The 16,430-nt window shown below is 39.3% G+C and overlaps 1 protein-coding gene across 2 annotated transcripts; it reads right to left on the bottom strand.

Moving 5' to 3' along the window:
* Positions 1–769: 769 nt before the first annotated feature.
* LOC131942228 (uncharacterized) lies at positions 770–7,429 on the bottom strand. 2 transcript variants are annotated; one of them, XM_059301976.1, is made up of 3 exons: positions 7,375–7,429; positions 5,366–5,701; positions 770–3,249 (listed from the first exon to the last, which is right to left on the bottom strand). In XM_059301976.1, exons 2-3 carry the CDS (start codon positions 5,533–5,535, stop codon positions 1,443–1,445), a joined length of 1,977 nt encoding a protein of 658 aa, XP_059157959.1. In that variant the 5' UTR covers positions 5,536–5,701; positions 7,375–7,429; the 3' UTR covers positions 770–1,442. The 2 variants fall into 2 exon arrangements, with proteins under 2 accessions (XP_059157959.1, XP_059157967.1); XM_059301984.1 differs by having other exon boundaries at positions 7,365–7,421.
* Between the last annotated feature and the right edge of the window lie 9,001 nt (positions 7,430–16,430).

The following is a 16,430-nucleotide window of genomic DNA, read 5'->3' as shown; positions in this document are numbered from 1 at the left end:
CGTACAACTGAGCTTACACTCCAACAGTACAATACAAACACAACTAACGCCTTTAGTGTATGATATAATCTAAATGAGCTTACTGTCAAACAGTACAATACAAACACAACTAACGCCTTTAGTGTATGATATAATCTAAATGAGCTTACTGTCAAACAGTACAATACAAACACAACTACCGCCATTAGTGTATGATATAATCCAGGTAATCATACAAATGAGCTTACTCTCAAACAGAAAAAACAACTGAATATGAAGTCGAGTGTGTAACAGTAATGTACACGCAACACCATAACACAACACACAATAAAGATTTTACAAACGATAAAATACAGTTACAGAATTTAGAATTAGGAATATCACACTGAAAATAAATAAATGTCACTCAAACTATTGCGTCACAGTAGAAACTATTAGCATAAGAGTATATGTACAAGAATAGGCTTACTTACAACGAGCCGGCCCGCGGCATAACATACGCCGCTATTTAGTTGTTTCTAATTTTCAATAATTCATAATTTGTGAATTCGACAGTACCAACGCTGACACTGAAAATATTTCTTTAAAACACTATAAGTAGCTCGTTAAGGACCATAACCCCCCCCCTTCCCCCCCCCCCCCCCCCCTACGTTTAAAATCGTTGGTTCTGCTTGTAAACATTTAGAGTGAACACAGCTCACTAAAACCATGTAGGGGTGGGGAGGTAGGGAGAGCGTTTGCAGCTTGTTTTCTAACGGCTCGAAGAGGAGAATTATATATATAGATATTTTAATATGGCGTCACAATAGCAGCTATCAGCATATAGAGCCACAAGTACACTATTTTAACGATACACTGCAGACAGCCAACACTATAAACAGACCAATTACCCGAGTTTAGTCCTCCCAAGTTTGAACTAAATATCTGAAGTCCTTCTTCCTCTTAAAAATTGTCTTTCTTCTATGTTCAATATTTTGGTTGGAAAAATCCAAAATGAAATACCCTTGCCGAGCTATTATTAGCTTTGTCTCATATGCAGGGAAGCCACTCTAAATGTCTTAATTTGTTTACATTATATACAAGCAATTTGGTCATCACTAGGGGGAGTCTCTTTAATTATTTCATAGGATAATATGATAAAATATTGATGACATTCTGGTTTACTTATTTATACATTTTAGCAACATCAGTAGACAGGCACTAGACTGGAAAGTAGGTAGGCCAAAAACCATGAAAAATGTCAGTTGTCAGTGAAACAGAAGCTGCCGGAATGACGTGGGTCCAACTTTAGAGAATCGTCATGAACCGAGTAGGATGGAAAGGTGTGGTTGCGTCCCTTTGCTCCACAAGCACTGACGATGATGTTGATATTTACATATTTACACATTTACATGTATACACATTTACATATTTACAGACTTAAATTGTGTAGTGTCAAATACACAGTCATACCGCTATTTCCTTCAGAACTCGATTTGTTGAGGCCAGTCACTAGTCCTTACTGTCACCTCATCAGAAGACCCATCTGACCCGGGGTCATACTTGCGGCCTTTAGCAAAGCCCCATGTCTGCTTACCGTCACTACTGCTGTCAGTAACGACTGACAATGGCGTTATGTACACGTCATCCTTGGAAAAGTCTGATCTAACTGATAGTGGGATCGAATCCTTGCTCCATCCAGCCTGGGCCGATTCTTTGAAGCTGTAATCTAAAGGCGGCCTCTGATTAAAAAATGTATTTGGAGTTAGAGAACTGTTGGGGTCTGTGAGTGACCCGTGGGGGACCCGACTTGACCTTGAGGGAACTCTGGGAACCAGGTACCCAGACTCGTCCACATCAGACCGCCCTCGTCTGGCAGACGACTCTCTCATAGCACACGCCGGCGTGAACACAACCTCTCTCGTCGTCATGCGGTCAAGGTCGTCCACCGTCTCGTAGATATGGCTGGAGGAGCTCACGTGCACCTGGACCCGCCCGCGTGAGTACTTGGTTAACCTCCTAACCACCAGAGAAAAGATGAGCACCAAGATGACGTTGATGAGAACGATCCCGAGCACCGTGGCCACTGTAACAAATGACGCGTCCATGCTGACACTGGAACTGGTCATTGTGGTTCCAGACACTCGGTCAGCAGACACCATGATGGTCAGTGTTGTGTTTAGGTACACGCACATTGATGCATACCCTGCTGAACATGTGCAGGTGGAGCCGTTGAAAATTAACGAACCGTTGACGGGTACCGCAATTGAGCTGAACCCGGAGGATGAGCTGAGAATAAGGGCGTCACTCGACCAGCAGATGACTTGTAGTGTAGTGATGGTAGGGTTATCTCCCATACATGTCACGGTGGTTACCTCCCCATACATTAGGTTTAAAACGTCATTTATGACAGAATTCCTCGCGTTTCTATACTTGGGTGACGCAGGTACACTGACTCTCATTGACTCCTCGATCGAATTCTTTCCAACCAGACATTTGACTTCTGCCATGGTGTTTCCTTTAGTTCGGTCGATGAAAAATTTAAAAGCTGACGTCACATCCGCTAATCCATCATTTTGTTTGACGTCATACTTACCTTCTTTAACCATATCGCCATTTAAAAACCAGACTAAGTCTGGTTTGGTTTTGAACCCGTGTGTTTTACAAACCATCACGACTGAGAAGCTATCGTTTCTGTCCGTACAATTCCTCTGCATCACATTAAGAGAGATGTATAAAGGGGGCATCACTTCGAATGTTTTGTTATGAGTTATATTAAATTGTAATGTAATTATCTCAGCGTATATAGATTGGATCCCAACCGTGAGATTTTTTAACACCGTATTACAGGTCGAATTTAGGAGTGAAATATTCCTGTAAACAAACCCAATTACATTTTTCGTTTCGGCGTTGTTTATCCAGTTATTGTTTTTATACTTGACTCTACATTCCTTGATAGACTGCAAAACCCAGCAAGTTAGGTTGACGCCCCCGTATCCTAGAATCTCCATTGAGCATCCGGACTGAGGCTGCCGTTGTACCTCACCTACCCGCGACACGCAAACGACTTCCTGCCTGCCTGACTTGATAAAGCTGAGCACACACTGCACCTGCCAGTGTGAGTAGCGTGGTGCCATGTTCTCGAACACCAGCCAGCTGTCGAAGTGGGATTCTGTCTCGTTTATCTCAGCGTGGATCTCCCCTCCACACTGTGACGTGTCGTAGTCCGTGCAGGGCTTGTAGTAGCTTCTCTCCCCTGTAGGCCGCACCAGGATCCAGCGCACGTTGCTTCTGAAACACGAACAGAGATAAGGGGAGTTACAACAGGGTGCGGACAAGACCGGGTAACACACCGCCTAGAGACGCCATTCAGCGTCACACGAACAAAGCAAATCGATAAACGCGTTATAAAGGGGTGCGGACAACACCAGGTAAAGCACCACCTAGAGACGCCAATAACTGTTATACGAACGACGCAAATCAATAACGTTACGAAATGACATAGGCGCAAACTAATGAGAGGTCGTTAAAAAACCAACCCAGACATATCACCCTCTAGTGTAGCAGTGGGTCTGGGTAGTGTACGATTACTGGACGTGTGTATATTAAGAGTACGTATCACACTGAAAAAATGTGACATTTTTTTCACTACACAGTGTGCTACAACTGCATTACAGAGGGGTGGAACAAGGGTATATGTTAACACAGGGATTGAGGAGCCTTGTGACTGAAGTGGCTTTGTATTGGGGTCTTATAATAGCGTTAAGAAACAAGAAGTATAAATCAGTCAAGGTCATCGTGAAACAAAAAAAAACAGGTTCAAGGTTGTCACAAGACAACTGGTAGTTATATTTTTTGGTTGTTTATCTCCACTGTACACGGGAAAACCAACTTAGTGGGAACATTTTTAAACAGTACTAAAACAATGCTAAGGCCTAGTATCTTGAATAAACTTTTCAACTAATATCTATAAAAGTATAAAGTTTCTTCACTATAATAAAGTCACATCAATATATCTTTAATTTTTTTATAAATTTGTAATGCAAATTTAACACAATAAGAGTTTCTTCCAGGCATCTTCCTCCCCCCCCCCCCCCCCCCCCCCCCCCGAACGAAATGAAATTTATATAATTTATATAGAAAATATATACTTTTAACAGTGTCCGCCCTCCCCCCCCCCCCCGAAAAAAGTCTACCGCCCCCCCCCCCCCCCCGAAAATTTCAAGTGCCCCCCCCCCCCCGGAGAAAAAAGTCTGGAAGAAACACTGAACACAATTCCTAATTTGCTCATTGATTAAACATCAAAACATGTTCCATCACGAAAAAAACAAACTTTTTTTTATATTTGTTTTTAAATTATTACTTTTTAAATACACTGAAAAAAAATTAAAAATATTTTGATTTGGTTTATAAAAGCATTGCGTTTTAAAATATGTGAAAGATCTCATGCGCGACCAATGCTTAAATTAAGAAAGCAAATTAGCTTTTTTTATTATTTTTTTCAGCGCATTAGAAAGCTCATTATTTTAAAAGTTTTTATATTTGTTTTGTTTTCCACTTTTTGCAATTCGTTCTAAATGAAGGAACCTTAGTATTTAATCCTGTTATCTCCCTGTTTATTGTTGAATTTAGTAATTTTCTAATCTAAATTTAATCACTAACCAAAGCTGTAATTAAGGGACGGGGTATTCTAATGGTTAAGCATTTGAATCCGGTTTCAGTAGAGTTCACCCAGCTCTGGTGGGTACCCAACTTATATTAGGGAAAGTAAAGACGACTGGGCATAGTGCTGACCACACTGTCCCTTCATATGCCGAGGTCACAGAAACAGGTGAACTCTACTTAATTTGCCTCTTGGGCTATCAGGTTCGAAATGGAAATTAACTTACTTTAAATGTTTAATTAAATTTAAAAGATATATATTCTAGTAGTGTCCCTGAGATGAATATATCTGGAAGTTTTGACGAAATTGCTGCAATAGATGTGGGTCAAAATTAAGTTATAACATTTGTCACATCTCACAAACAAACAAACAAAAAACAGACATTTTAACTAAATAAAAGCTTATATAAACAGCAAAATCTACAGGACAACAACAAAAATATGTTTATATCCAGGGGGACAGCAAAAACTAGTGGCGTAGCGAGGTCGGGTGTCACCCGGTGCGGCACCTGATGGTGTCACCCCCCCCCCCCCCGTAAGAATATATATATATATATATATATATATATATATATATATATATATATATATATATATATATATATATATATATATTATATATATATATTCCATATACACTTGTAAGTATGTGTATATCATGTGTATATGTATTCAATTTTTTTTTCTGCTGGATGTATTTAATATATTCAGTAAGACAACAAGAACAAAAACCAGTTCTACTCACTGTGAATTGTCCCCAGAACACATGTAGCTGTATCTCCCACCCTCAACCAAGCCGTACCCGACACCCATACTCGGCGAGCCACAGTCGGGGTAGGTACCTCCACTCCTTAACAACGTTAATTGAAAACAAACAAAAGTGAGCGAGAAAATCCTCAATTTGTCCTGTGCCATATTTTTACAGTTTCCAGCAAAATTCTTACTCCGAATGAAAATCACCAAATACTACTCCAATGGAAAATGGCGCCGTATTGAATGTGAATCAGAAATATGTTAATCTATTCATTGATCTTATTAAGTCTAATGATACATGTTTAAGAATTAAAAAAATTCACATATTCTGTATTCATAATAATATATAATGTAAAAATAGTAGCTTTTTTAATTGGTGTAGTGAATATTTTTTTTCAACTTGGTCTTTACAAAGAAATAAATGCTCAATCGATCAGACGCTGTCTCACTTGAGTAGCTAGAGATAGCTGTCGCAAAAATAACTTCCCGGAAATGTATGAATATCAAATTTTTTTCGCATTATTTCAGTTTCAGTTCTTGAGTAATTTCTCGGTAAACAGATTCAAAGAGAGGGGTGTGTGTGTTTGGAGGGGGGGGGGGGGGGGTTAACACCAGATACTAATTTTAAATTTTCTTGCACTAGTTCTTATTCTTGATCTATGCATAATTCTTGATGTGGTGCCTTGTTTACTTGTGTTGTTATAAATACAAGTAACAGAGCAGGCCTAATTTAAAGTTTATCGACAGTCTACGTCATGTTTTACCCGAATAACACAAGAAATATTGATGGATTTTCTTTCAATCGCGCACTTTCTATTTCAGGATTCACTGAACGATTTCTAATTCATTTTTCTTTTGACACAACCAAGAACACCGGATGGCGACAATATCGAATACTCTAGGCGATGTATTGTGATTGGTATCGGAGAGATGAAATCGGTCGATGTTTGGATACAAGTTGTGGGCTGGGGCGTTCTAAACTCGGGGAGTACCACACCTCCTACATGGGGGGGGCACTACCTTTATATTTACACACACATACACACATTCGTCGGGTGTTACTATGAGTAACATCGACCTAGTGCGATTCAGCCTTATATGGCGAGAGAGCTATACGTACAGTGGGTATAGGTAATAGACAGGTAAGAATCATATAGGTATATACTGCTATTTTACAGCTACACAGTTATCTGTAATGTCATCCTTAAATACCAACGTCCACTAACACACTCTAAATGTAAACACTACACACTCTAAATGTAAACACTACACACATCAAAATGTAAACACTAAACATCCTAAATGTAAACACTACACCAGAGGCGTAGCGACCCTTCCCGGCGCCCGGGGACAAACTTTAAATTTGGCGCCCACTTGGGAGCAAATTCTCAATTAGCACCCCCCCCCCGCCTCAAACTTTCGATTTGCACCCCCCCCCCTTAAACTTTCGATTTGCAACCCCCCCCCCCCCCATCTATAATGCAAAAATGCAGCTCAAATAACAATTTAATTTATTTTTACAACCTATTTTGGCATCCCCTAAGGTCGGCACCAGGGGACATATGTACCCCCCTGCCCACCCCCCCCCCCCCCCCCATCGCTACGTCTCTGCATTACACATCGAAATGTAAACAAAACACATCTTAAATGTAAACACTACACATCAAAATGTAAACACCGCACGTCCTAAATGAAAAAACTACACATCAAAATGTAAACACTACCCATCCAAAATGTAAACACTACACATCACAATGTAAACACTTCACATCAAAATGTAAACACTACACCACACAGTATGAGATGTCAACAAAGTCGATTGTATGGCTAATGTAAAGAATATCTGACTGCTTTACATCAAGTCGTCAAAGAAAAACAACCCAATAGTACACCAGGTTACAAAACATTACACATCTCCACAACAAATTGAAAAACTAGTAAGCACTCTAGTCAGCTGTATCTGTTTAGTGGAATCAAACGGAAAAACAAACCGAAAGTCACCTTTACTACAGTTGTAACGAGTATGTGGCTATAAACACGGCCATTTTGTTCTGTAACTAGGTCACCAATGGTAAACAAACATGTTACATAACCTTCTAGCTAAGGCATAGAAACGAACCCAAAAAAATTGTTTTAAAGCAGCGGTTCTAAAAATGTAAGTGTCTACATCACGCTTACATTTTTAAATAGTAATAACAAAATAAAGACATTAACTATTAACAAGTCGTTTTTTTTTTTGTAAAAAAAATACGATTTGATAAAAAAGAATTGTAGTGTGAATGTCATAGTATTAAAGCGGTAATGTTGGTATCCTCAACAATTAATTTATAGACCATTACAGGTAACTCGGTCTTTAATTTGTTAGGATAACAACAAGGTTAGTTTTTGAGGGGTATTTTTTAAAGTTGTTTTTTTTTTTACTATTTGCATAAACCTCACTGCTACTAATACTATACTGTCACCTTCATTTTGTGTGATGGTGACACTCAGGGGAACCTATTCAGGTATAATCACATAAATTTTACAGATTCATTATTGAGTTACCCACCATTACTCTCATCTTAGCATGCGGTTAAGTTTTTCAACATTTTAAGAATATCATCATATTAGTTGATCACACCGGACTAGTGTATTCTTAATTTTTCCATAAACACTGTCTAGAATAGTGTTCTCACTCCTCAGACTATAAAACTTTGTCTCCGAAGCTTCATTCTGCTTTAAGTATAACCAAACACGCAACTCATATACGTGTTAATTGATGTAGTAGAAAAAGTGTGTATATTATTCCTTGTGATATTCCACCGTAGTAACAGGAACAAAAGGGTTAAAGTTAAATGCGGTTCACAAATTATTTTGAGCAAAAGAAAAAGCCTTCATAAAATAATATTTTACTTCTAAAAGGTTGTATGTCATGATATGTCTCAAATATTTGATAACATTTTCTTTTTCTTTTTTTTATAAAAAGTATAGGTTTTTTATTTTATCATTTGAGTCAATGGAGGGACAAAGACAAAGGAAAATTGCGATATTTGTCCTTAACATATAAACCTAATTTAACATAACACATGAGGTTATTTATTTATTCAACTACGGTAACAATAGTAGGCACGAAGGCCTTTTTTTCACATTGGCCGTTTTAAAATAAACAAATAAATAGATAAAAAAAGAATATAATAGATGAATGAGAAATGTTTCAATGAGTCAGTTAGAGAGTTCTTTACCTGAATAACTCTTGCACTATAAAAGTAAAGTTCCCCTTCCAAACCTGACGGTCTATGGGGCAAGTGAAGTAGAGTTCGCCTGGTTCTGCGACCTCGGATTATTAAGGGATAGTGTGGTCAGCACTCTGCCCAGCCTCTTTTACTTTTCCTAACGTGTTGGGTGGATTCAAGGACGATCCAAATTATAAGCAATTTAATCTCTTAAATAAATCAAATTAAATAAACCAAATAAACCTCTTTTTAACACGGATCCCTTTTAAAGAATCACTAATGTAAATCTGCTAAGTGTAGAAAAAACACAAAGTGACTCAGATGATATGGGTATATCACTTGGGCCAACGGCCAATCAAAAACAATGATGCAGGGCAATGTGCCAGGAGGGAGATGACGGGGAAGGCGAGGACATTGGATGGGGGACATCAAGGCTAGGACATTGGATGGGGGACATCAAGGCGAGGACATTGGATGGGGGACATCAAGGCGAGGACATTGGATGGGGGACATCAAGGCGAGGACATTGGATGGGGGACATCAAGGCTAGGACATTGGATGGGGGACATCAAGGCTAGGACATTGGATGGGGGACATCAAGGCGAGGACATTGGATGGGGGACATCAAGGCGAGGACATTGGATGGGGGACATCAAGGCTAGGACATTGGATGGGGGGGGACATCAAGTCGAGGACATTGGATGGGGGACATCAAGTCGAGGACATTCGAATGGGGGACATCAAGGCTAGGACATTGGATGGGGGGACATCAAGGCTAGGACATTGGATGGGGGACATCAAGGCTAGGACATTGGATGGGGGACATCAAGTCGAGGACATTGGATGGGGGACATCAAGTCGAGGACATTCGAATGGGGGACATCAAGGCTAGGACATTGGATGGGGGACATCAAGGCTAGGACATTGGATGGGGGACATCAAGGCTAGGACATTGGATGGGGGACATCAAGGCGAGGACGTTGGATGGGGGACATCAAGGCTAGGACATTGGATGGGGGGGGGGACATCAAGGCTAGGACATTGGATGGGGGACATCAAGGCTAGGACATTGGATGGGGGACATCAAGGCGAGGACATTGGATGGGGGGGACATCAAGGCTAGGACATTGGATGGGGGACATCAAGGCTAGGACATTGGATGGGGGACATTAAGGCGAGGACATTGGATGGGGGACATCAAGGCTAGGACATTGGATGGGGGACATCAAGTCGAGGACATTGGATGGGGGACATTAAGGCGAGGACATTGGATGGGGGACATCAAGACAAGGACTTCTGGGATGCACGGTTACAGCAGCAGAATAGTGGCGAGTTGGCAACAAATACAGAGGGAGGGGGGGATAACTGTAGTGCTTCAAAGACCTCCCCTCTCCCCGGGGAGATGGGATGATTTATTGATTGATTTTAACAAAATTTTGTTTTGACCAACGCAGGGTTGAAATTATTTAAAATGTTCTGACTTCTAATTCTAAAACTTCAGTAAGATCAATATCATTGTTTAATATAATATGTTTTACACTGGCTTTAGTGTCTGTATTAAAATTATTCCACCTTGGCGAAATAAAGCCTAAAACTAAGAAAGATAATCAGATTAATTTTTTGCTGAGGTATTCCTATACAGTGTTGTCTGCCCTGAAAGTCATCAGTGTCACATTAAAATTATATTGAAAAACAAATTTAACCTTTATAATCAATTATGAGTCTTAACTCAATTTTTTAAAGAATGTTTTAAATTAAATTATATGCGCTCAATTAAAGTAGTGAATCAATAGAGCCCTGACATTAGATAGGAACGAATCTGTATGGTCGGAAATGGCTCTGCCTCATAAAATAAAATATCTTAATAAACAGCAATATAAAAATATCACACACACCCCTTCCATTCCCCCCCCCCCCCCCCCCCCCCGGTGTTCGAAATCAAACTATTAAAAATCAATACTTCTACTGGACGAGACCCGATGACAATACAATGTGATTTACCTTTTGACTTAATTAGATGTTCAATTAATTATTTTTTAATTAATTAAAGCTAATTTACCCGCATTGTTTGCGTTCATTTAAAGTGCACAATTCTTTTTAGCTATGCAATTATTTTACATCTTGAATTATTTGTCTAAAATGTCAGTCAACTTTCTATGTCCACACAAGCATTTCTACTTGTGCCGATGTTATTCCCTATTTCATGATAGCGTCTTACAACATGCCTTTGTCACTCTCACCTGTATAAACTTGTTTCTGCCTTCTAAAGCACCTCTAGATGTCTTCTAGTGAAAGGTCATCTGATCTATCATAATTTTTTGCTATCACAATCACAGCATTCAATTCACAGATTAAATTGTAATTGTACAAAATTGTTTTTTTTTTTAAATACAAATCTTATACCAGCTTTTCATGGCTACATGTAAAACAAATAAAGGTCCTGAAATTAGCAACAGTCTTTCATGCTATCAATTATTTTTTAGCAGAGACCATTCCAACAACTTTTTTCATATGTGTTTGTTACTTCTCATTTAAAATCAAATTTCTACTCCACAAGCTGGATATCTTGACTGAACAAAGAATTTTTGTACCAGTCCTATTCAGTCTTCTGTTTTTTAAATACAGAATTTTCAGGTAATTTTTTTTTTTTATCAAACATTCTTAAAAATAGGATATTTTGTTTTTAAGTATGAAGGAAGTCTGAAGGAAGTCAATTTTACAAAAAAATCAATCTAAACTGTTGTAATAAAAATGCATGTAGGCCTACGAAGCTTGAATTATTTGGGATGTTTTATAAAGTAAGGTATTTGTTTTCTTGAATATCTGTGTATAGGATTTATTATTTGTTTCATTTGGTGATGGCCTCTCTACTGGATGTGTTTATAATTTTTAATTAATCCAGCTGACTCTTTGAGTTATGTTTCTAGCAAGATTTCCTTTCTTACGTTTCAAATATTCAATGCATAGAAGGAAGCAGTTTAGGTGTATTGTTTCTACATTTTTAGACAAAATATTGTTTAAAAGTATGCTTGTATACAGTGGCGTAGCCAGGAATCGATCATGGGACGGGTTCAAGATGTTTCCATACGTATATAATCATATTTGTAAATGTATATATATATATATATATATATATATATATATATATATATATATATAATATATATATATATATATATATATATATATATATATATATATATGACTACCAGTACATATATATATATATATATATATATATATAACTATATATAACTATTATATATATATATATAACTATATATATAACTATAACTATATGACTACCAGTATATATATATATATATATATATATATATATATATATATATATATATATATATATATATATATATATATATATATATATATATATAACTATATATCTATATATCTATATATATACATATATATATATATATAACTATTGTATATAGTTTATATATATATATATATATATATATATATAACTATATATATATAACTATATATCTATATATCTATATATATACATATATATATATATATAACTATATATATATATATATATATATATATATATATATATATATATATATATATATATATATATAACTATATATATAAAACTATAAATATATATAACTATATATTTATATATATAGATATGACTATATATATATATAGGCTCAGGGTCCATGGGAGGGGTTATAACCCCCCCCCCCCCCCCTTGCCTACACCATTGCTTGTATATGTTCACAAGTTGGTGTAAATATATGTCTTGTGGTCCCTGGTTCAGATATTATTTATTATCTATGTCAGAAACTTGCTTGTTTTTTTTTAAATTGGTATTTTCACCTGCAACAAACATGCATGAGGAAATGCATCCTATGAGAATAAAAAAACCAATGAATTTTTTGGGGAATTTGACCAAAATTAATTTTCCTCACTATTTGTTTCTTAATAATGTGATATTTTTGTGAAAAATGGAGAAATTTTCAATTCAAGAAAACATTACCAGGATCTATATTTTTGCTGAAATTATTTTGTATTGATATAATTATAATAATTTGTTTTAAATCTACAGTAGTAAAATATTAAATACTCTTTCTCTCCTACTAAATTATTTCTGATAAGTTGTTTCCCTTTACTTTATTAAAGGGAAGATGCAATGAAATAAAACTAGGCAGAGAACTAAATGTTTGGTTATCTCCCTTCTAAGTAACAAAGGAGCTGTTTTTATACATTGTAAATTTGTTCACTTAAACCCTCTGTAAAGTTAAAAATTTGCAGCTTTAAAAACAACAAATTAGTTTTGTAAACTATGTTATGGAATTATTTTATGTTAACAATTTTAATAACCACATTTCAAAATCCATTTAGACAAATTTAGGTGTTTATTTTCCTTCAACAAATCAAGATGTAAAGTTTTAAGTACTATAAATAGATGAACTAACACATCAATTCAACTCTGCTCAAAACCAGCATGTAAGAACTTCACTGGCCAACACAGAGAAAAAGTTACAGTAAAACCCATGTTTTTTACAGGTTTTTTTATATGCAGAGTTTTTTCCAGGCATCTCTTCGGCCCCCCGAAAATTTTTACCACCCCCCCCCCCCCCGAACGGAATGAAATTTATATAATTTATATAGAAAATATATACTTTTATCAGTGTCCGCCCCCCCCCCTCCACCCGAAGAAAGTTTGCCGCCCCCCTGAAAATATCAAGTGCCCCCCCCCCCCCCCCGGAGAAAAAAGTCGGAAAGAAACACTGTTGATATGTCCCCATCAGAAGGTAGATTATTGGACACAGCTGGTATTGGTTGGCTTGTTTTAGTTATACTATGTTCATTCTTCATATGATTTTCTGGGGACATGGCCTCTGCCCTGCGATAGTCTAGGCCACACCGATCCACTGCCCTGCGATAGTCTAGACCACACCGATCCTCTGCCCTGCGATAGTCTAGGCCACCGATCAACAGCCCTGCGATAGTCTAGGCCACACCGATCCTATGCCCTGCGATAGTCTAGGCCACATCGATCCACAGCCCTGCGATAGTCTAGACCACACCGATCCTCTGCCCTGCGATAGTCTAGGCCACACCGATCCACTGCCCTGCGATAGTCTAGGCCACCGATCAACAGCCCTGCGATAGTCTAGGCCAAACTGATCTACAGCCCTGCAATAGTCTAGGCCACACCGATCCACTGCCCTGCGATAGTCTAGGCCACACCGATCCACTGCCCTGCGATAGTCTAGGCCACCGATCAACAGCCCTGCGATAGTCTAGGCCACACCGATCCTATGCCCTGCGATAGTCTAGGCCAAACTGATCTACAGCCCTGCAATAGTCTAGGCCACACCGATCCACAGCCCTGCGATAGTCTGGGCCACACCGATCCACTGCCCTGCGATAGTCTAGGCCACACCGATCCACAGCCCTGCGATAGTCTAGGCCACCGATCAACAGCCCTGCGATAGTCTAGGCCACACCGATCCTATGCCCTGCGATAGTCTAGGCCAAACTGATCTACAGCCCTGCAATAGTCTAGGCCACACCGATCCACAGCCCTGCGATAGTCTGGGCCACACCGATCCACTGCCCTGCGATAGTCTAGGCCACACCGATCCACTGCCCTGCGATAGTCTAGGCCACACCGATCCACTGCCCTGCGATAGTCTAGACCACACCGATCCTCTGCCCTGCGATAGTCTAGGCCACACCGATCCACTGCCCTGCGATAGTCTAGGCCACACCGATCCACTGCCCTGCGATAGTCTAGGCCACACCGATCCACTGCCCTGCGATAGTCTAGACCACACCGATCCTCTGCCCTGCGATAGTCTAGGCCACCGATCAACAGCCCTGCGATAGTCTAGGCCACACCGATCCTATGCCCTGCGATAGTCTAGGCCAAACTGTTCTACAGCCCTGCAATAGTCTAGGCCACACCGATCCACAGCCCTGCAATAGTCTAGGCCACACCGATCCACAGCCCTGCGATAGTCTAGGTGACACCGATCCACAGCCCTGCGATAGTCTAGGCCACACCGATCCACTGCCCTGCGATAGTCTAGACCACACCAATCCTCTGCCCTGCGATAGTCTAGACCACACCGATCCTCTGCCCTGCGATAGTCTAGGCCACACCGATCCACAGCCCTGCGATAGTCTAGGCCACACCGATCCTCTGCCCTGCGATAGTCTAGGCCACACCAATCCACAGCCCTGCGATAGTCTAGGCCACACCGATCCTCTGCCCTGCGATAGTCTAGGCCACACCAATCCACAGCCCTGCGATAGTCTAGGCCACACCGATCCTCTGCCCTGCGATAGTCTAGGCCACACCGATCCACAGCCCTGCGATAGTCTAGGCCACCGCTAGAGCTATGCTGCGTCAGACCAGACGACCCCGTCCACCACTAAGCCAGACCAGTAGACCCCGTCCACCACTAAGCCGGACCAGACGACCCCTTCCACCACTAAGCCGGACCAGTTTGAGTATTTAAAAAATGGATTAAAAATCATGTCTATATCTCGAGTTGCCATCCCCCGTAGTGTTATGTAGAGCAGGGGTCTCCAAACTACGGCCAGCGGGCCGGATGCGGCCCGCGAAGTCCTCTCATCCGGCCCGCGGAGATCTTTTTGTCAAAGGAAAAATCGTTTGTTGGTGATGGCTGAGGAAGTTCGCCCAGAAAAATCAAAGACATGCCTGGAAGAAACTGGCCCCCGAACGGAAATTTGATAGTTAATGCGGCCCTCGGACTGAAAAGTTTGGAGACCCCTGTTGTAGAGGATACGCGTATCGTGTTTTAAACGTTCTATGATGCGACAAAATCACTCTACTTCGATAATTGCGAAAGTGAAGCAGAAATCAGTTAGTAGTTAAACTTGGTAAACGAGCAGAAGCGTAGCGAGGGCGGGGCGTGGGGTGCGGACCGCACTGGGTGACACCATTTAGGGGGTGACACCAAGGGAAAAAATTGCAAAATTTACAGAAGAAAAATGCTTTTAGCCAGTTCCATTAACGATTACTTACAATAAAAAGTCTTTTAAATACAAATCGAAAATTATTACAAGAGAGTGGGGTGACACCATGACGTAAACGTGCTATTTATAGAGAAAACAGTGCTACACCCAACAGACTATAGATAAAATTGTTATGCAGTGATTAAAGCTTATACACACATACATGTACGCTTATATTTGAATTATAGGTCTATTTAGGCCGACACAACACACACAAACACACACACACACCCACACATACATACACACACACATATATTATATATATATATATATATATATATATATATATATATATATACATACATACATACATATTCCGCCACTTTCAACTGTATGGGCTGTATGGGCAATTAAATGTCCAGGCTAATTATAAGAATAGATATACCAGAATTACATACTAGAGCTTACGTTTATTCGTGGTGGGTGCAGTTTTTAGTTCATATTCCTCCCGGTGGAGGTGGTGGGCCACTTGAAACTTTCCGGAGCAATTCCAGAAGCTCTGTTGGGGGGGGGGGGGGTCTGCCTTGATCAAGAACGATCGGAATCAATGGAATATATAAATTGTAGGGCCTAGATCTATATGAAAGCCTGACTTACTATTACATTATTTAGTCTATATTTTTATTACAATTTCTAGATGCTTAAAAGTAGATTTTAAAAACGTGTAGCACAACCCTACCCCATGTTATACAACAGAATGTAAGAAAAAGAGAAACAAAGCAACACTTCTGTTCTAATAATATAATAATAATATTATTATTATATTTTTTAAAACACGAAATCTTCAAATATTGATTTTTCAATGCTAGTAGT

This window comes from Physella acuta, unplaced genomic scaffold (assembly GCF_028476545.2).
Source record: "Physella acuta isolate Inbredline_101_S28 unplaced genomic scaffold, ASM2847654v3 ptg000033l, whole genome shotgun sequence".
Lineage (NCBI taxonomy): Eukaryota > Metazoa > Mollusca > Gastropoda > Physidae > Physella > Physella acuta.
This window is presented reverse-complemented; position numbering and strand designations above follow the sequence as displayed.